General features: G+C 37.9%; 3 protein-coding genes and 1 pseudogene across 5 annotated transcripts; 1 reads left to right on the top strand and 3 right to left on the bottom strand.

The window, feature by feature from the left end:
• LOC104788598 (proline-rich protein 3-like) lies at positions 2,001-3,538 on the top strand. Its single transcript, XM_010514361.2, has 2 exons — positions 2,001-2,870; positions 2,969-3,538. Exons 1-2 carry the CDS (start codon positions 2,117-2,119, stop codon positions 3,313-3,315), a joined length of 1,101 nt encoding a protein of 366 aa, XP_010512663.1. The 5' UTR covers positions 2,001-2,116; the 3' UTR covers positions 3,316-3,538.
• Positions 4,821-6,365, bottom strand: LOC104788599 (RING-H2 finger protein ATL5-like). Its single transcript, XM_010514362.2, has one exon. It carries the CDS (start codon positions 6,210-6,212, stop codon positions 5,454-5,456), a length of 759 nt encoding a protein of 252 aa, XP_010512664.1. The 5' UTR covers positions 6,213-6,365; the 3' UTR covers positions 4,821-5,453.
• On the bottom strand, positions 10,041-16,154 carry LOC104788601 (ABC transporter C family member 14-like). Of its 3 annotated transcripts, XM_019246209.1 has the most exons (10): positions 13,495-16,152; positions 13,321-13,407; positions 13,041-13,235; positions 12,112-12,660; positions 11,881-12,045; positions 11,508-11,802; positions 10,884-11,404; positions 10,731-10,794; positions 10,406-10,645; positions 10,041-10,307 (listed from the first exon to the last, which is right to left on the bottom strand). In XM_019246209.1, exons 1-10 carry the CDS (start codon positions 15,922-15,924, stop codon positions 10,207-10,209), a joined length of 4,647 nt encoding a protein of 1,548 aa, XP_019101754.1. In that variant the 5' UTR covers positions 15,925-16,152; the 3' UTR covers positions 10,041-10,206. The 3 variants fall into 3 exon arrangements, with proteins under 3 accessions (XP_019101754.1, XP_010512665.1, XP_010512666.1); XM_010514363.1 differs by lacking the exons at positions 13,041-13,235; positions 13,321-13,407 and adding an exon at positions 12,939-13,025 and having other exon boundaries at positions 12,112-12,855; positions 13,495-16,154; XM_010514364.2 differs by lacking the exon at positions 13,041-13,235 and having other exon boundaries at positions 12,112-12,855; positions 13,495-16,153.
• LOC104788602 lies at positions 17,666-21,055 on the bottom strand (annotated as a pseudogene).

Raw genomic sequence — 21,794 nt, forward strand, 5'->3', positions numbered from 1 at the left:
TTTTTTTTTTTTTTTTTTTAATTGTTCTTTATTCTTGGTTCTATAACATCTTTAATTTCCTCTACATACCACCAACTACAGGTTGCACCCATGTCGCCTCTATGTTTGATTTTAAGGGAGTGTTTTATGGAACCTCTAAGTGGGCCAAAATTTATATGTATAATTACTTAAGGAGGTTTTCTTGCTGGGGTTTCGGAGTACTCAAGTTGAACCGGGCGAACCTTTGGACTCCGGAATTGAGGGTTGTAGGTAGAGTTTCCTGCGTTCAGGGTTCCTGGATCGGTCTCGACCAGAAGACCGATTCCTCTCACTGACGATCAACATTGCCTTAGAATATTCAAGGGAGTTTGTCTTGTTGATGGCTTGTGTGGTCAGGATTTGTTGGGCGATTCTCACAATTGCGTACGTATTCGTTTTCCCCACGAAGATCAAATTTGTGGTGGAACCCACAAACGAGTCAGAAGAAATTGGATTGAGATGGAAAAGAAGAGTACCCAAGACGAAGAAATTGGATTGAGATTGAGGTGAATGTCATTGTCAGCTAATGAAGCGCTGTTCGGTAATAACCCTCCCATTTATGAGCCTTTGGCTAGAATTGATCGATATTACTTAACTTTCACCTTTTGATTTTTGACAGTAGTAACAAAGTTAATAATAGGTAGAGAAATTTGGATCGTTGTTTGTTCTATTTTATTTTTGCGTCATCTGCTAAATAATATCATCGCAATGTCATGGTTTTTACTAGCATAAAATTCGTATAGCTAAGAAACAAATTCAAAACTTCTCAATTCTTAGAAAAGCCATCAACATGTGTCAAAACTAAACTACTGGTATGCTTTGATGATTACTAATACTACTAACATAGCCAAATAATCTACTAATCAACATGTATGCATACCAATCACAGAATCAGACCCATAAACTGCACAATACGATCACAAAAAAAAAACAGAGAACAAAACAGTTTCGTACCACCTAAATTATTAATACTGAGATTGATGATTAGTCGGGAATAAACAAAATGTAAGCAGAGTTACTAATAAAACACCTTCTGGGAAATAAAAAAGAAGAAGGTATTATCAGCGAAACTCGCAACTTTGGTTTAGGCCTCACATGAATCAGATAAGTACTTTATCCAACTTAGCTGGGATTAAGAAAGGCCCTTTTAAAAAAAAAAAAAAACTTATTATTTCTCTATTTCAAAAAACCATAAAATCAAACTACCTATGAGCCGTGATAATTCTCTAAGCATACGACTGAAGACAAAGAAGAAGAACCCTAAAAAGACTGAGATCTAAACTGAAACAAAGGAGAGAACTTTGATCGCTTTGAATAAGATTAACAAATCTCCGATCTCTATTAGTCAGTCAGTGGCCGCTGCTACGGCTTGAGCTTTGAAACTGAGGCATCGACAAATATATATACTAGCTTCTTTCTTTTTCATAAATTAGGGTTTCCAGTTTTCGAATGTTTTGGGCTTCTCAATTTGGGCTTTTAGGTTCAATTGGCCTTTTTTGTTGGATTACTTTCGAATTGCAAGACCAAGTCTAATCTGTTCTTTTTGCATATTTGACTTTTTCTTCTTAAATCAAATTAAAGGGTTTAGTTTCAGATGTCACAAAAATGTCAATGATCATCTGTCTAAATATTTATATTTAAATGTTGATTTAGTAGAACGGCCGATACGTTTTTGATATGCTTAGAACAAAAACAAAGTTGGCAAAACAGTTGAACGAGTATGCATGCTTTTAGATCCTCTAAACCATATAATTAGTTATCGTGGGCCTTTGAGCCCAGTTAAACGTCTTTTTCAGTTCTCCGATCCTTTGGTCGGCGTGTGTGTGTTGTATACATGGTTGTAACTTGTAAGATGTAAATGGCCAACATGTTTTTTGATCGTGCATTACACTATGAGAATCCCAAACATGATTATCACTAATTTAGTCACATTCGAAGATAACATTTCTTTATTATTTATTCAAATTGTTAAAATCTCTTTAACATTTTCTTATAAATCCCCATTTGATGAAGTCGTTTAACTCATCCCAATTCATATACAAAGAACACACAAAAAAAGGAGCTAGCTTAAGGCAAAATACAATCTAAACGCTCCGTAATGGCGATCACACGCGCCTCCTTTGCCATTTGCCTTATCCTCTCCTTGGTTACCATTGCCACCGCTGATTACTACTCTCCCTCATCCCCTCCGGTTTACAAATCACCGGAACACAAACCCACGCTTCCACCTCCGGTTTACACGAAGCCAACTATCCCACCTCCGGTCTACACTAAGCCAACTATTCCACCCCCGGTTTACACTCCACCAGTTTACAAGCCTACTCTCTCCCCACCGGTTTACACTAAGCCAACTATCCCACCTCCGGTCTACACTCCACCGGTTTACAAGCCTACTCTCTCACCTCCAGTTTACACCAAACCAACTATCCCACCTCCGGTCTACACTCCACCGGTTTACAAGCCTACTCTCTCCCCACCGGTATACACTAAGCCAACTATCCCACCTCCGGTTTACACTCCACCGGTTTACAAGCCTACTCTCTCACCACCGGTTTACACTAAGCCAACTATCCCACCCCCGGTTTACACTCCACCAGTTTACAAGCCTACTCTCTCCCCACCGGTTTACACTAAGCCAACTATCCCGCCTCCAGTTTACACTCCACCGGTTTACAAGCCTACTCCTTCAGCTCCAGTCTACAAAAAGTCTCCAAGCTATTCATCTCCTCCTCCTCCATATATGCCTAAACCAACCTACACTGCACCTACCAAACCATACGTCCCAGAGATTCTTAAGGCTGTTGATGGCATCATCCTATGCAAAAACGGCTACGAAACCTACCCTATTCTAGGTATAAAAAAAATACATAGTTTAGCGTCCATAGGATTAGATATTTACTATTAACAACAAAAATTCTAATCATATAACTTTCAATTTATATTCATGTAGGAGCAAAGGTAAAAATTGTGTGCTCCGACCCAGCATCATACGGGAAAGACAAGAACGAGGTTGTGATCTACAGCAACCCCACTGACTCTAAGGGTTACTTCCACGTGTCGTTGACCGACATCAAGGATCTAGCTTACTGCCGTGTCAAGCTTTACACATCTCCCATCGAGTCTTGCAATAACCCGACAAATGTCAACAAGGGTCTCACAGGAGTTCCCTTGTCGTTGTACGGATACCGTTTCTACTCCGACAAAAACTTGAAGCTCTTCAGCGTCGGACCTTTCTACTACACCGGTCCTAAGGCTGCTCCCGCCACTCCCAAATATTCCGCCACTCCCAAATATTGATCGTGATGATCACATTATTATGATGATCTTGCATGCATGATGCATTATTTGAGGTCACTTAAAATCAATATTTTTTGTTTTGAGTTCTTTTGTTCCCTTGAAAATGTTCATTTGTTTGTTCCGAACCTTCCGATTTCATTTGATTCGCAGCATTACCATATGCAATCTATCATTTTGGTTATGCTTTTATTTTATATAATTATACAATAAATTCTAAGAGGAACTTTATTGTCTGATTATGCGACTGCATAATAATAATATTAGTATTCTTCCGGGATGATTAAAGTTATATGGTTAAAAGTACTTTATAATTTTGTGGCCATTACGTGAACACGTGTCTACTGAAAACATAAACAACGATTTGTCTAGTTAACGAGTTTATTGCTCTAGTCATTAACCATAGATGGATTGCACGATATGATTATTTAACTGAATTTACATGGAGTATGAATTACAAGAGCCCCATGAATCAGCAGCTTTATTTTAATCGTGCGACCAAGTCTCGCACTAAATAATAAAAAATAATAAAAAAAAAGTCTCGCACTTGTATACTACGTCACATAATTAATTTCGTATATTACGCGCCTAGTCAAATACTAGTATACATCGTGCACCATGATCTTGCAGTCTAGTGTCAACATGTTGATTTTGTCCTCTTAAAATATGTGTTTAGCGCGATGCCGTATCGTGGGCACCAAATAACACCAACGGGCAACGGCATTACCAGTCCTATAGTGATAACAATTACTAGTAGCGCTAGCGGCTACTTTTGTCGATTAATAAACGATTAAAATCTACAATTAAAACTATAAATTTGGATTTGTGTCATAATCCATGCGTTATATACCGAACTCAATCCGCATTTTTGGACTTTACACCTGAAATTGGGTAACCGTTCGACTTACGTCTATTAAATGTAACGGATGTCGTCCCTTTTTCCCCCTTTTAACAAAGTGTGGGTTGAATTGAGAGTCAAATATCATCTATCAAACATTTTTGGTCGACATATATGTTATATCAATACATGCATCTATAAGGAATAAGTAATTGGTAATTTGACCCCACAAATCAATATGAAAATCGTAGACATGTGCACGGAAAAATAGCTTTTGAAACTAAAAGCTGCCTCGTCGTTATAATTTGTTTATTTAAGAGGAAAAAGAAACTAAGAAATGAATCAGATTCCACTTTCTTTCTCTTAACCCATGCACACCGCACGCGAGTCGGTCGGATGGTCCACCCCCTCTTCGAGTCTTTGAGTCCACGTCAGTTTTGTGTACGTGTCACTACAAGAGTCAAAACTCCATCCTACCTAATACCACAAATTGCATATATATATACAAATATCAATTAAGTTCCAAAAGTTGCTTTAGTTGTAACTTGTAATTAACCAACTATTCTATTACAAGTAAATTATTATCGAATGATTTGCATTGTGTATCCATTTTCTCATAAACACAACTATACACGGCCGACATTGTACGATTGAAACAACATTTTTACTATAAAAAAACAATAGATGGATTATTAATCTTTTAGTACAAATCTGTACAACAACATTAGAGGCCAACATAAGGTTAAAAATAATAATTAATGAATGAGATTTATACTTGTAATTACAGAAACAAGATAATATCTCCATCACATGACTGTCCTTGAACCGTTGAGATTACTCTTCACTTATTTTAGTTACATGTCTCCAAATCAACCATTTTTAAGAGAAGGAGGAAAAAAAAAACAAAGAGAATAGTTTTGGTCTGGGAGGGTAAATTCGCTTAGCGATTTGCTTCTCCCTACTCTTAAAACGACACCGTCCAGTATATACATTGATCTAACGGCTCCGTTACTTTATACATCACTTCCGTTCGCTTTTTTTTTTTCTGTTTTTCCAAACGCCGTCTCTCTGTAAAAGCAAACGTCTCAATGATCGCCACGTGGATCTCCAAAACGCCATGTGTCATCTTCCATGCCACAAATACGATTCTGCCCGCCCACCGGGTCGGTCCAGTCTTTAGAGTCCGAATTAGCCCACTCGAATATCATGCCCACCCGTTTTCCCCTCCAAGAACCGGGTCGGATTCAATCACTGTCCAATGTTGCAAGAACAGAGGAAAGTAATCAAATACTCCATAGCCTTTTCAATGAAGCCCGGTTATTATCGACCCGTTATCTCCGGGTAGACCGGAATTAGAATCTTCAAATTCCCTGGGAATCTCCACAATTATACCGATTAAATCAATCGGTGGTGCTCTCTCACAAGCTTCCGTCGGAAATCTCACCGGCGAACCGGAGGATGAAGACGGCGTCGATGACTCGGATTCGTCAGACGATGACGAACTTCCGGCTTCGGTATCCTCAATTGGCTTAACCGATGGGAACAAGGCAGGAACCGGTTCTGATTCGGTAACCGGTTGTACAGGTTGAACCGGAGCTCTACAAAGCGGACAGCTAGATCTCGACCGAAACCACGTGTCGATACAATCAACATGGAACACGTGTCCGCATTTGGGAAGGACACGTCCTTCGTCGTCTTCTTCGAACTCCGACAAGCAAACAGAGCACTCCTCCAGTGGAGATTCATGGGTTTTGACGGAGTAAACGAACACCGGGATCTTCTCGAGCACCGTGGGATCGAGAGGAGAGAGAGATGCGGAGGATTGGGTAGGGTCTCTAGCGGCGGAGAGTGATCGGAGGTGAGCGCTGATACGGCGGTGAATACGGCGGTTTTGACGGCGGAATAACCATCTGGCGTAGCTGTGAAAACAGAGGATTAAAATGACGGCGACGAAGAGGATGATGACGGAAGCAAGCATGATTTTGCCGTTAAGAGCGTAACGTGACGATCCATGGTTCATGTTTGCCCATATTGTCTTGCTACTGTCAAACACGTTACCCATTTTGTTTTAGGGAGAGAGAGAGAGAAGTAAAAAAAAGATTTTGAGAGAGAGAGAGAGAGAATGAATGAAGGAAGTGAGTGGGTGAAACGAAGAAGAAGAAGAGTGAGTGAGTAAGTTTCCAATGTGCTGATGATTCTGTGGGTTTGAATCTTCTTTATTTATAGACGACCAGAACTTATTACATACTATTATTATGAATTATTGGGTTCTCTTTATTATTATTATTATTTTATTTGTTTATTGTAAATCTCCTTTTATATTATGTATATATGTTTGTTTTGGTTTGGGGTTTCTTGTTGATTTCGACTCAAGTAAGTTAACGTTATATGTATATATTGCTGATATGAACAAAGGATAATGAATTTCAAAAGTGACAAAAAAAAAAAGATAAATGCTTTAGCGACTTTTTTTTTTTGGTCTTTTTTGTTTTTTCGTTTTCATAGAACAAATATATATTTCGTGTAATAGCTACTTGAGCTTTGAACCCACTTGTTAGTTGTTAGATGTGAGTTCTTCATAAAATATCGTGGAGACATATACTTTCAGCAAGTCTTTGACCGTAGTTTGCTTTATTATTTTTAACATCTTGCTCACCAAATCCATTTTTTTCTTTTTGAGAATTTTAATTTTAATACTGATTCAACCCACAGGTTTGTCATTTTTATTTTTATTTTGGGCGTATCAGACTTTCTATATATATATATATATATTTTATGTATCATTCTAGTTTACATTCATATCAATACCATATGTTGAAAACCTATATATATATATAAAAGAAAAAAGAAAATAGTAGATAGCAAAATAAAACACACTAGTAATAAGTGAAAACAAAATGCATATGGTCCAAACCAAATGAAACGAAACTAAAGAAAGCCATAACTAAATAAACAGAAACGAACCATAAAATCTAGTAACGAATTAGCTTTTGGATCTCCATGAGTCATGGGGACTCAAGTCTTAAAGTAGTTTTAGTTTTGCTTAAATGCTAAGAGAAAGACTGTCCCAATCTGCCGGCTCTTTTATTTCTTTCTTCCTTTTTTTTTAATAGATATAATAAATCTTTTGCTTTATTTCGCTCATCTTCTTTTGTTTCTCTCTAATAATTATTTTTAATTTTGTTTTTGTTTAATTTCCGTCAACACTATAGCTTTGTTTGGGGGGGAGTCTCTTTCAAAACATGTCTTTAAGACCGTTTTACACATCAGAAACCTACTAATTTTTTTGTCGTGAAGAGGATTTTCAAATGGCCCTTCCTTGCTAACGACCTTTGATGCCTTCACCCTTTTTTATTTTTATTTTTGGGTCTTGTTTCTCCTTTAAATAACATTGGAATTCTTCTTTCTTTCTTTCTTTTTTTCGCATTCGTATTTCCACTTTCCTTCGTTTTCAACACTATTACAATTATTATTTCTTTTTATAACTCAATAGTAGTTCTTTCTGGAGAATTGTAGTATTAAATATCTAAGATCTTTCTAAGAACTTCGTAGGCCATTAACGGTTCAAAATGATTAGACGATTCCTCCATACCACTACGAATATTCCAATTTAACCTTACTTTACCGGTGGTCCATTTTGTAGACAAAGTAGCTGCATGTATATAACAAAATTATACATAGGCTGGAATTTCACGTATATACGTAGTGGGATGGATTCGATTGCACAAGTCACGAACACTCACATGCTTCTTAATATGTAACATAAATATAAATATTACATGCATGGGTGTGTTCTTTTCGGTGTAGTTGCGGCAAGATCCGGCAACGCCAAATATAAAGGATATAGAACATAAAATCCTCATTTTTCTTGACGATGTGGCAATAGTCGGAAACAAAACATTATAAATAGAGATAGAGTGGATACATGTCGTTTGATTTTTTGGGCGTCATTGGCGTTGCTTGCTGATCAATCAACGGTTAAACAGCAAACTATTACATCAAACCAAGACTGGATGGATCTAAGTGACGCATAAACATTTTGACTATCGTACCAGTAACTTATATTGTTCTTTTATACAATATATAAATTGAACACGAAGACAGACACAAAAGAAAAGAAAAAGAGAACTAATAATTCACCTTGTTTCGGATGTGATATTCAGTTATAATTACAACGTATGGATTGCAAAATTTATATATATCGTTGGTTTAGGGTGGAAAAGGGTGTAATTAGACTTGTTTCCACGTTGAGTACTTTTTATTTTATTTGGTTGGTCAGTCAAAAGTAAATACGATATATAATAAAAAGGATAAGGTCGGCCATTGGTCAAAACATTCTACAACTTGAGAGAAAAAACTCAAAAAGGCTAATGCAACCCCATGTGCCGTGCGCGTGCGGGATAACATGAAAATATCATACTTTCTAGTTTTTATACGTCTGATGAAAGATTGAAAGTTACTCATCTTCTACTTTTTTTTTCTTCTCTTTTTTTCTTTCAGAACACTACAACCTTTTTTTTTTTTTTTCCTACAAAAATATATAGGGTTATATATTTTTAGTTTATCATATAAAGTAGCTAAAATTTCAATTGGAAGATCAATATATGCAATACAGATTATCAGCTTTTTATAAAAAGAAATACTATTGACAGGATTATCCACCAAAATTTGTATTAAAGCTGACAGGTTTCTTAACAGTCAAGAAAAAGAGAAAAAATAGAAAGAAACATTTGAAAAGGAGTTAGACCGAAAAAATGGATAATTCAGAAAAAGTAAGAATTGATTCATTTAGAAAAGAAAAAAAACGATTAAGAGTTATTACTTATCAGTATTTCACAATGTTTAAAGTACTGCAAGGCGCACAAAAAGGGTGTTGGAATAGTGTTTAGCGTGTTAGGCTGATTAAACGTCTTCTAAATACATCAACTTGATAATATATCATTCAAACGTACAACTTTTTAAGGAGCTCTGATATTTTACAATCAACCGAACCGTGTGAAAGTCGTAAATAAATGATGTAACAGCCAGTGAAGTTTACACTTCGCTACAAGTCGTGGCCAGCTCATTCATCTCCCTTTTGTCAATTTGCTTTATTTAAAATTTTCAACTTTAACTTTATTTTTAGCCTTTTTTTTATATATTTTTTTTAAATTGTAAGAATAAATAAATAAGACAACATATTTTTTTCTGGTCAACAATTTATAAAATGAATATATATATATATATACATATATATATATATATATATATATATATCAATAATAAACGCTTACCCGCTTTAAGCAAACAGAAAGGCAAAACGATACCAATACCATGAGAGAAAAAAGAAATGCAGAACAAGCCAATAAAATACTTAATATATTCATACATACGGTTTTGGTTACGGTTTATTTACATTAATTCGTTAGTTCCAAATTGAACGCTAACTAAAAAAGCACACCACACGGCTATGGAGACGCACTGATCCAAAGTTTAAATTCGTGAACCTAACAAACGAACAAGCCGTGGGGAAAAAGGAAAGACTAAAGAGTAACTTTTGTATGTTGGATTTAATGAAATCTATTGATAGAGAAAACCCAAAAGGTAAATTCATAAAGGATTTTGGATATTTTTGATCTAATCCAAAACTAGATAAGTGCTGAAGAAAAATAAAAATAAAAAAGTAAACCCAAATGAATCTTGTTAATATTCCCTACGGAATCTCTGCGACCACAATAAAAAAGAGTCCCCAAGCTCTCTTATATTGTATTTTCTTATAGAACTTTTCTCGGCGACAAGATACTGACTGAATCAACTCTAGTTACATTATGGTCACTCGTAACTGCCAATCAGAGAGTTTTGAAAGACTTGTAACAAAAAAGAGTATCGCCCATAAAAGATAGACAGCGCATTGCCAAAGGAGGGAACTTGTGATTATTGGAATTTTAATAAATCTACATAAAGACAACGTTTATTAGTTTTTCATATTCATAATTTAACTATATTAGCTGAGTCAACTAAGTTGACCAAAAAGAAACGAAAAGCAAAAAAGAGAAAAGAAAAAAAGGAGGGTGGTCTCATATTCCGGCGGACCGGAGAGCATACTCTTGAACCAATGCAGCAAACAAAGACTGTCTCTCCAGCAAACGAACTGGGCTATCGTACTCTTTCGCTTTTCCTACAACCGTTAAACAACAACTCCATTATTGATAATAATCCACTACAAAGTAAACAACTTGGATTAGGTCTTGGGTGTTCTGTTTTTTTTTTTCTTACCTGCGTCTATGACAAGAACGCGATCACAGTCCATCACCGTTGGAATCCTATGAGCAATGCTGATAATGGTACAAGCCGCGAAATCTTCCCTTATGATCTTTTGGATCATAGCGTCAGTCTGCGAATCAACGGACGCAGTTGCTTCATCCAAAAATAGAATCCGGCTTCGTTTCAGCATTACTCTTCCTAAACATAGTAACTGTCTTTGCCCTACACTCCAGTTCTCCCCATTATCCGCCACTGTGACAGTAGTACAAGTTTTCTCCAATGTCAACAATCATCATCTCCACTCAACTGTTTCATTACAAATAACTTTTTAACTCACCAAGAGAATCAAGCTTCTCGAGCTTGGAAGAAACAACATCCTTAAGTTGGCATCGCTCGAGACTCTGTAAACAAAAACAGAGCAAATTTTATAAACCGTTGGATCAAGAATCAAAAAAAAAAAAGGTTTAAACTTTTTAAACCGCTAACCAACCTTCCAGATTTCTTCATCAGAGTATTTCTCAGTTGGATCAATGTTACTCCTTACAGTTCCTTCGAAGAGAACAGGTTCTTGAGGAATGATACCAAATCTTGACCTAAGATCATGAAGTCCTAAAGTGCAGATATCAATTTCGTCGATGATTATCTTGCCACCAGATGGTTCTACAAGTCTAAACAAGACCTGAATCAAAGTCGATTTGCCGCTTCCTGTTCTTCCAACCACACCAATCTTCTCTCCTCCTTTGATGTCCATTGTAAGTCCCTTGAGCACAAGAGGCGTGTTTGGTCTATACCGCACCTTTACATCTTCGAGACGTATGTTACCTTTGTATGGCCAACTCGGAGGTGGACGGCTCTCTTTGATCTCCCATTTCGCTTCCGTGGGAATATCAGTGAACTGTTTGATTCTTTCAACAGAAACCATCTTGTTCTCTATGAAACAACTTAGATATATTGCCCAAAACAGAACACCGTTCAGCGATAGTCCGTAAGAAAGTGAAAGCCCAACATTCTCTGTATTGAACCCAAACAAAACAAAAAAAAATTATCATAGGGAAAACAAAATGTTGTGGTACTAAACAAGCTTCTGTCAGTTTGTTTTGACAGTTTGTAGTACCTGGTTTGATAATGTTGCTTGGTAATAAGACCATGAACAGAGCAGAGATACAGAGTACCCAACTCCCAATAAGCTCTAGTCGGAATCCGAGCCATTCGTTTGAGCCATTGTTGTGGAAGTCCATCCTGAGATTGTCGTTGACTCGCTTCACATTCTCTTGTCTAAACATCTGCTGTTTCTTGAAAGATCGGATCGTCATCACTCCAGCTATGCTCTCTGAGAAATGGTGGATTACTGGAGCCTTGGTGATCGAGTCAAGACGAGTTAGTTCCCTAGATGATGCAAGGTAATACCCCTGTTGGAACCAAAACTCAATCAGATGTTTAGGGTTACTACAAGCATCAGAACAGAAACATCTTTTGTCACCACTTACCCGGTACCAAATGTTAAGCCATCCAAGTGGAATTATGAAGAAAACAGTTGGCCAAGCATATTGACAGGTTACTATGAAGATACTGAGCAGTGTAGTATACATTGTGGCTACTAGTCCTATCATGAACGGGATGAAGATATCCACATTGGTCTGATCAGTTGATGCCTGCAATAAACATTATAATGAGAGACTTGTGTCTTTAAATTGGTCTAATGGAGAAAGTTATCTAACCCGACTGAGGATTCTTCCCGATGGCGTGGTGTCGAAGAAAGACATCGGTGCGTGGACGAGACTGTTGAGAATCTGTTTGAAGAAGATCTGAGCAGTCTTGAGGCCTAAGTGAGTGACGTAAAATGCACGGATGCATACAAGAACGATGGAAACAGCAGCTATAATTACATAGACGCGGATGAAGACTGTAGCGTCGAAGGAAACCTCGTTTTTAGCTGATGTTTCATAGGCAAGCCAATAATCACTAGCCATTAAAGAGCCTTGCCAAGCTACAGAGAAGACTAGTACAAGTATTATTCCCCACCAGCCATAAGCTTCGGTTGAGTAAAGTTTGTAAACTTGAAAGCTCACTTGTCCGACTTCTCTTTCTTCGTCTTTGATCAGTCTTGATCCATCTTCTGGGATGTTAGATCCGAGAAACGACTTGATGCTTTCATCGTTTAGCTCGCCCAAACGAGGAGACTCTATTGAAGTAGTTCTTAGTATTCTTGGAGACTCCATTGAAGTAGTTCTATGTATACTTGGAGATTTTGGTGTTGGTGGTAAACGGGGAGATTCTATTGAAATAGTTCTCTGTGTTCTTGGTGATGCCACTGGCACATTTGCTGCAGTGGACGATGCTGAGCCAGCTTCAACTAGCTCCATTGATGTCTCGTGCGCAGCTACCAGTTCCCCAAAATCTAACCCGGAGCTCACTAGTTCGTCGTATCTTCCTGATTGCACGATCATTCCATCTCGCATAACCTGTAATATGGAACCATTCATTACCAAATTCCTAAAATCCTGAACTCAAATAAGTTTACATTTTTTGTTCCTTGGAATTGTACCAAGATGCGATCAACGTTGTGAAGGAAGTCTACTTGATGAGTTACTAGCAAGATTGTCTTTCCTTTTAAGGCTCCCCTTACACATTTCTGCAGACACATAANAGGAGACTCTATTGAAATAGTTCTCTGTGTTCTTGGTGATGCCACTGGCACGTTTGCTGCAGTGGATGATGCTGAGCCAGCTTCAACTAGCTCCATTGATGTCTCATGCGCAGCTACCAGTTCCCCAAAATCTAACCCGGAGCTCACTAGTTCGTCGTACCTTCCTGATTGCACGATCATTCCATCTCGCATAACCTGTAAAAATGGAACCATTCATTAGCAAATTCCTCAAATCCTAAACTCAAATAAGTTTTTCATTTTTTGTTCCTTGGAATTGTACCAAGATGCGATCAACGTTGTGAAGGAAGTCTACTTGATGAGTTACTAGCAAGATAGTCTTTCCTTTTAAGGCTCCCCTTACACATTTCTGTAGAAACATAATTACAAAGAAAGAAGATTTAAGTTTTATGTTGATGAACTTAAAAAAACTGATAGATGATTAATAAGTGTTCACCTTGAATATGTCTGAACCAGTATGAGCATCCACGGCGCTAAAGACATCATCGAGTAAATACACATCTGATTCCTGATAAACCGCTCGCGCAAGTTGGATCCTCTGCTTCTGACCTCCACTAAGGTTAATTCCTCGTTCCCCGATCTCAGTCTGGTCACCAAACTCCATAATCTGCATATCTTTTTCTAAACAACAAACCTTGAGAACTTCATTGTACTTGCCTCTCTCCATAGGAAGACCAAACAATATATTGTCTTGAACCGTTCCGTTCTGAATCCAAGAAGTTTGCGCTACATAAGCCGTAGTCCCACAGACTCGAACCTTACCTGAAAGTTTGTGCATTTCGCCGAGCACCGAAGCTAACAGTGAAGACTTCCCTGATCCAACTGTCCCTACAATCGCAGCGAGTTCTCCTTTCTTAACCTCAAAGTTAATGTTTTCAATTGCAGGCACATCGTCTTCATCATCCCAACTAAAGCTCCCATCTTTGATCTCCACAGCGACATTCCCATCACACCCTTGACTCCTTTCCACAGTCTCTTCAGACAGCTCTCTGCTCATCATGTAAGCGTCAAGTCTCCCTAGAGAGATCATAGCCTGAGAAAGAGAGATCATAGACTGCGGAAACGTCCTGATCGGTTCTTGAAGAATCTTGAAAATCGTTGTCGTGGTGAAAACCGTGCCCGCATCAAGCTTGACACCCAAGAAAACCGCTGTTGCGAAAGTGAGCGCTGAGATCAACACCGGCGTGCTCCATAGCACAATGATGTTCCCAGCGATGGAGTAAAGAAACTTTGATAGCCAACCAAACTCCATATCTCTATACTTGAGAATCCTCTCGTTGAAATGGTCTTCCCAAGCTTGAAACTTGATCACTCTCATGTAATTAAGCATCTCATTAGTTGCTTTCATCCGTGAGTCACGGTTCATCATCAGGCTAAACTGAAACCTATTGTTTCGTTTCGTCCCCAAGAGAATGAACATGAAAATACCGGTTAGACCGATGATAGTAGTCACCACAGAAGGTCCAAGAGTACCGTAGAGAAGCACAATAGCGACAGTTACTTGCAAAGGCATGAGCCAAATTGCGTGGAGCTGAAGCATCATATCAGAGAGCTGCTGTGCATCAACGGCCATGTAGTTCACGATTTGACCAACGCCGTGGTTCTGACGAGCCGAGCCGGTTAGCTTCAACCCTTTCTTGTAAAGAGCTGTAATGAGAGTGGATCTTATAAGCATCCCTAGCTTCTGAGAATTGAAATTGAACTGATGAGTCGACAAGACCTCGACGAATTTAGCGACCAGGAGGATGAGGACGAGGTAGTAACCCTGCGACGGCGACGATCCTTTGCCGGAAGTGAAATCGACGAAGCTTTGGATGAGAACGGGACCGACGTAGATGACACAGAGACGGATGATGGCTAGAACCGCCGTGAATGCGATCTCCTTCCAGAAACATCGGATGAGAGTCGTACGGACGGGGTTTCTCGAGTTCTCTTGTGGTTTTGGCCATTTCGATTCGAACAGAGTCGCGAGCTTCTCTGCTCTGTGCTCCGGTGATAGAGTCGGGACTTGGTCGAGGTTTAACGGAGATTTGTAGCCTTTGCTTAGTAAAGGGTTCATCCATAACCAGAACGTTTTCGATACGAACGATGCTGATGCGAAGAGTGAAACGTTTTCGGATTTATCTAAAACGACGTCGTTTCGTTTCGCCGGAATTGTGACGCTGGTGGTTACTTCTACTAGTCCGGTGGATCCTTTGATGGAGACGAGAAGAAGAACGGCGGTTAAAGGAAAGGAGATGAACGAAGCGACGTCGTCTGCTCTTAGACTCGCGGCGGCGGAGGAGGAGGAGGAGGAGATGAGATGGAGGATACCGGAGACGGCGAAGAGGGTTGTGACGACGAAGTTGCAAACCCAGTAGATTCGTAACGATAACGGATGAGTAGAAGATGCGAATCTTTTTTGGTGGAGAACCAAAACGGCGATGACGACGTTAGTAACGGCGTGAGTTAACCAAAAGAGAGCATCGACGACGTTGGAGCGAGAAGAAACAGAGGTGAAAGCCAAAACGCAGAGCACGACAGAGCAAAACGACAGGAGTAGTGTTACTAAGATTGTCGTTTTGAACAACAAACCGGTTGTTCTGGTTCGTGTTCTTCTTCCGAGTAGAGGCTTTGTGATGTCAGCCGCCGCCTCACCGTTGGTTCTTGAAGAAGAAGAAGAAGAGAAGAGTTTTTGGATAGCGAAGAAGACAAGGATAAGGAGGAAGAGAAGATCGACGGTGGAGGAGAGAAGTCGCTGAGGACAAGGAGAAAGGAAGATGAATCTTAGCCATTGGATTAGAGATGGAAGAGATGAAGATGGCTCTATGGCTGCTGATGAAGAACATGATAGATCGGAGACCCAAGAAGACGAAAGCCACCGCATCGTCTCTCGCACGATAAAACTTGAAGAACAACAAAATAGATATATATCTCTGAATTTATTATTACGATGATGTTGTCAACTTCTTAATCTTGTGATGCAATGATACATACTACTACTGTATTATTTTAAAATTAATAGTACTAATAACTTTACAAATTACAACTACAAACTTACAAAGCAGCCGAGTGGAGAAAGAAGACAAGAGTCGTCGTACTAGACTACAAGTGACTCAGAGTGAGTAGCTAAATTAGTAGTATTTTTTTTCATGATATAATAAAAGATTCACTGAATACTGTATGTGCAGCGACACGTGTGAAGAAGGGATCAGTCTTATAAAATTGAGTGGAAACGAACGAATCATTGATTTGGGGAGTTGAAAAATGGATGTCACTTTCTAAACAAATTATTTTGTACTACTGCTTACTTAGTGGAGAAATCTCTCTTTGTTTTTTAGAATTCCTATCACTACATGGACCATCCGACCATGTGACGTTTGTTTCATTCTTTTGGGGTTTTCCTTTTCTTTTTCCTTGTGTTATGAATCCTGACTATTGAATAACAAATTGCACTAAAAGTCTAGAGCGAACAAAAAATAATAATGATTTTGATGGTTATATCATCAATATATATATATATATATATAATTTGATGAAAGCTCCATCTACCAAATTTGGATGGAGAGAAACGGAAAACGTCATGGAGCTGCTCCAGTAATGTTTGATGTCACGGTTAGTGATCAGCACCATGTGTAAAGAAACTCGTAATAAACTCATTCCCTTATTTGGGCAAAGATACAGTCGGTATGATACTCTCTTAACCTAGCTAATTTTGACTAACTAAAGAGTAAACATAAGTCAAAATACATCACTTGAACTCTCAAGGTTTTTTCCAATGCAATCTTGTAAGAATGGTATGTCATGCGTGACCCTAATCACGAATACAATCAATACTTATGCCATTGAGGGCAAACGCCATATTCTTGGATGTATGCGTATGTACTCATGGAAAACGCACATAGATTCTCGTCTGCTCTATTGTCTTTTCTTTCTATTTTATTTTGAATAAATTAAGAAGAACATGTTCACGTTTATACTCATAAAGCCTATTTTATTCAACATATTTAAAGTTTAACACAAAATATTACTCATCATCATCATTTTTTAATCAAATATAGATGAATGAAAAGTTGAAAACAGGATTGATGAGAGCGAAACTTTCGCCAACTTAAAAAGCTGACTCCCATAATTTATATTGGTTGTATAAATGATTACTTTTACTGTGACGGGGATCTTTATTTGTTTATTCACTTATTGTTTATGAAGGTCATCCAGGAAAATAATAGCCTATTCAAAAGAGCAACTTTACGAGTTTGTAACGTTTTAATTACACAAAAATTAGACCATTTATCAAACAATTTTCTATATTTCTATTATTGTAAAAAGCACCTTTCCTGTAATAATATATCAACGCACCTCAGTACCCGACATTGCATAGTGCATGGTTGGACCCGTTTTGCCGTCACGTCGTCTCTTGTCTACTCTCCATTTTCACAAAATCCTCATGTTTTATTCCCTCAAAATAAGAATCCTTTTGTTCCCACATATTAAAGGATTGGGCTATATAGCCCATAATGAAATAGGTATGCTCAATCATCAAATTGTGAACAAGTTTAGTTGCATGTCAAGTTCCATGGCCATATATGTATGTTTCTTTCAGTTAGGATAGGATTGCATGTAACATAAATTGTAATTAATTATTGATTGTGAAAGTGTTACAATTATGTTTCTTCAAATAGTTACATAGTTATTGTTATTGATTTAGGTTTTAATTCCGAATCCGAAGGGGAAGAGAGGGTCGTAGTTCTTGTCGCCAACGTTCATCGGAAGTTGATCAACAGTCCTCATCCACGTGCGAGGCAGCGTACCAGTAAAGGGGTGATCACCAAACAAGACATCAGCGACTCCATCTCCTTCCGTTCCGGGAAGCCATGCGACTACAAGAGCATCGATCATGTCCATGTAAGGCTCGATCACGAGCGGACGTCCTGTGACTAGGACCACTAGACACTTCATCCCACTACCACACGTGTGGCTAATCGTGTCCGGACCTGGTGCACGAGTGTTTTGCTGTCCCCTCTCGTCTCTGCGTAAGGCTCTTCTCCCACGACCACAATTGTGTATGCTGCGTCGGCGTGAAGCTTCGATGTTTCTAGGTCTGGTGTCTCCACGTAAACAACTTCAGTGGTGGGATCTACTGCTTTCTGGATGGCTTCCAATATTGTACTTCCTATATATATATTTTGTAGACATTTCTGTGAATATATTATCTTAGACTATTAAATATAATATAATTAGGAAAGATCCGAAAAACCAAGATATTATATGTATAATGTCCATCTCTGACATTGTGTATGTATTACCTCCCATTTTACCGGTAGGAAAGTGAAATTGTGTGTTAATGGGGATATTTTCTCCAGTTCCGTTGAATCCTTGCCAAGTGAGAGTAAAGCCGCCGCATTGCCATCCCATGTTGTGTGCGTGTTGTCCCGCGACAACGATCTTTTTCACCTTCTTCGGGAGCGGCACAAGTTTATCGCCGTTTGGCTTCCCGTTCTTTAGAAGCACCATTGATTTTCTCACCGCCTCTCTCGCAACTGCCCGATGAGCCTACAACATTGTATTTAAAAATTCTCGCATCAGTTAGGTACAATAATAAGACTAACTATATAGTTTGATGCTATCTGCATGATAGTTTTTTTTGGTAGTAATCTATGTTCTTATGCTTTACGAAAAACGACGAATTAGCTAGCTTATGTATCAATTTTGTACCTAAATTTATTATTTCACATGGTATTTATATATATAATATATTTTCCATTGACAGTTTAATTAAATAAAACTTCTTTAATAAACAATTATGTATATAAACAAAAAAATCTTGTGTCCTTTTGGATTTACCTCATTTCCAAGCTTTGTGGCATTCTCCACTACTGGATACGGGTTCTCAAAGAGACCGATAGAGAATTTAACTCTCAAGATCCTTCGTACAGCATCGTCGATACGGCTCATAGGGACGTGTCCTCCATTCACTAGTTTTGTCAATGTCGCCAAGAACTCTGGATACGTCCATGGAATCATAACCTACGCAACAAGAATTCGTTTTATTTAACATACCAAGAATCCGTTTCTTGATTGAAAGTAGAAACAAAAGTGAAAAAAAAAAACCAACCATATCAATGCCGGCATTAATGGAAGCTTCAACGGAGTAAGTGTAATTTGCTCTATGTGGCGTTGTTATCCTATCAATTCCCAGCCAGTCAGAGATAACAAAGCCTTGGAAATTGAGAGTGTTCTTGAGGTAATCAGTGAGCATTGCGCGGTTCGCATGCATCTTAACACCGTTAAGACTAGAGTAAGAAGCCATGATTGATGCGATCCCTTTCTTGACCGCTATCTCAAATGGAGGCATATGGATACCAAAGATAGTAGCATTATCACCCACAGTGTTATCCTCATTGACTCCATTTGTTGTCCCTCCGTCCCCGACAAAATGTTTGGCAACCCCAGCCACATTAATCCTAATCGCGTTTTTCACATTAGTTAACTTAATTAAAAAATTTAGATAAAAATTAAACTAGCTAGGTAGTAGTTCTTTTGTTACTTTGAATCAGCAAGGTAAGGAGCATTTCCTTGTAATCCATCCATGATACCCTCGGTCATCATATTCACAACCTTAGTGTCTTCACTATAGCTCTCGTAACACCTTCCCCATCTAGGATCTCTGCAAACCTGTTCATCCAAATTTTCAATCCAAGTTAGAAACGGTTTATATATCTCTATATATATTATGTTGATCGATCAAATGTATATTATTTTCCACTTTTGTGTGTGTGTGTGTGTGGACAGAGTATATATTCGACTTAATTACCGCAACACAAGGTGCAAAAACTTGAGCGACTCCTGTTGCTTTTGCTTCGAGCGCGGTTATAGCTCCAATCCTTTTAAGAAGTTCAGGATCCCTACAACAAACGAACCATTTCAAATACGTTAATTACAACAAACATGGATAAAGGGAATAACTTATGTCTGTTTTAAAGGGGATTCAGAGATCCTAAACAAGATTTTAAACAATCAAGAGTTTGACATCACCATGGAGAATATCATACAAGACATCAAAGAATGGGCCAGTAAATTTCATAAAATTTAATTTATTTTCACAAAGAGATGTTGTAATAATATCGCTCATTTGCTTGCAAAATTTAGTTGTAACTCTTCTATCTTTTACTCAAATTGCTTCTTAACGCCTATTTGGCTCCAAAAACAAATGTATTATGACCTTATTCATTCATCAATATAATCTAATCAATTTCGATGAAAAAAATAAAATCAAATACGTTAATTTTTTTTTTTTGAAAAAAGAAGAAGCTAATGCCACATTTTGTATAAGCTATATGGATTCATTTATACATACCTAGTGGCGCCAATACCGACATTGTGGGGGAAAACGGTTGCATTAATAAAATTGTTGTGACCGTGAACCGCATCAATAGCGTAAAGCGCAGGGATTGCGAGCCTCGTCGAAAGACTCAATTTCTGGAACATGTTTATCAGTTGTATCCGTTGTCCTACATCTTTTCCGGTATCAAATGGATTGCTCAAATAGCTTCCTGTTATCTCGTACGTACACACCAGTTTCAATTAATAAGTTCATCATTAGAAATCTTCGATAGATAACAAAACAAATATGATAATATTTTCCTAGCTAGTACCACATACCGATCAGGTACTTTGTGAAGATTTCGTCGCCGCTACCCTTGTGCCCCTGCTCACTCCTTGAGTAGTTGAATCGATCAAATTGACACATTTGACCAAGTTTCTCGGGTAACGTCATTCGTGACAACAAGTCTGCCACTCTCTCTTCCACCGCCGCTTTAGGATCTTTGTACTTAATATAGCCTCGGTTGGCAGCGGTGGCGTCTCCATAACGACAGACAAACAATATCACAATCACTGCCAAGAAGTTTAAACTCTTGACGTCGTACATTGTTGCCGATCGTTAATGGAGACCCTTCTTATAGATTCAGAGAGAATTCAGAATATTGATTTAAAAGATATTATAAATGATCTTTCTAAATCCTGAATTGAAATGTTAACCAGAAGAGATCATTTATACTAGTAATTTTTTTTTTCTTTAGAAAAGTCCGTTAATTAATCTCGAACGGTAAAATTATTTAGTGGCTATTATTAATTACAATTAGTTGCTTGGTGCTCTAATTTTGTATATCCTAACACTTGTGTGAACTTCCAAAGCTTCTGTTTCCTGTTTTATCTCCCCCCTCCATCAACGACTTAACCGTTTTCTGTTACGGAGAAAAGAAAAAAAAAAAAAAAATGCCCGTAATGTTAAACCGGAAATTGTAATTGGGCTCTATATGGGTTTTATATTAATAAGGCCCAATTAGTATAAAACGAATCATATAGGGAAGCTCAAGAGCGTGTGTGTTCCGTTCGTTCGTTTACTACTTACTACTAGTGTGGGAAGATAAAATACATACGTAGAAATTTTTACGCGTCTCAGACAGGCAGGCATGTTCTGTCTTTTTGACATATTTAAAAATTTATTTATATAATATACTTGTATTATTTTAGTATAAAATCAAAATATATTTATTTACTTCTTTAATCCAAATTTAATATTTTCATCTTCATCTTTTCCTTTTTTCTTTTTTAAGCTTTTTAGAAAAAAAAATCTCTTCTTTAATCCCTTTCCATTTACGAGGTAGAAATAAATTCCAAAAACGCGTAATTTACAAATTACAAACACATTTTAGATAGATTTCCCTCTAATTCTTTTTTTTTTTTTTTTTTTTT

This window comes from Camelina sativa, chromosome 5 (assembly GCF_000633955.1).
Source record: "Camelina sativa cultivar DH55 chromosome 5, Cs, whole genome shotgun sequence".
Taxonomy (NCBI): domain Eukaryota; kingdom Viridiplantae; phylum Streptophyta; class Magnoliopsida; order Brassicales; family Brassicaceae; genus Camelina; species Camelina sativa.

Excerpts from the sequence above, each read along its gene's own strand:
- LOC104788599 (XM_010514362.2), bottom strand. The coding sequence starts at position 6,212 with ATGGGTAACGTGTTTGACAGTAGCAAGACAATATGGGCAAACATGAAC.
- LOC104788601 (XM_010514363.1), bottom strand. The coding sequence starts at position 15,924 with ATGCGGTGGCTTTCGTCTTCTTGGGTCTCCGATCTATCATGTTCTTCA. Across the intron at positions 13,026-13,494 it reads CTGGTTCAGACATATTCAAG|AAATGTGTAAGGGGAGCCTT; the intron begins GTGAACACTTAT and ends ATGTGTCTGCAG. Across the intron at positions 11,803-11,880 it reads GGCTTAACATTTGGTACCGG|GGGTATTACCTTGCATCATC; the intron begins GTAAGTGGTGAC and ends TGGTTCCAACAG.
- LOC104788598 (XM_010514361.2), top strand. The coding sequence starts at position 2,117 with ATGGCGATCACACGCGCCTCCTTTGCCATTTGCCTTATCCTCTCCTTG. Across the intron at positions 2,871-2,968 it reads CGAAACCTACCCTATTCTAG|GAGCAAAGGTAAAAATTGTG; the intron begins GTATAAAAAAAA and ends ATATTCATGTAG.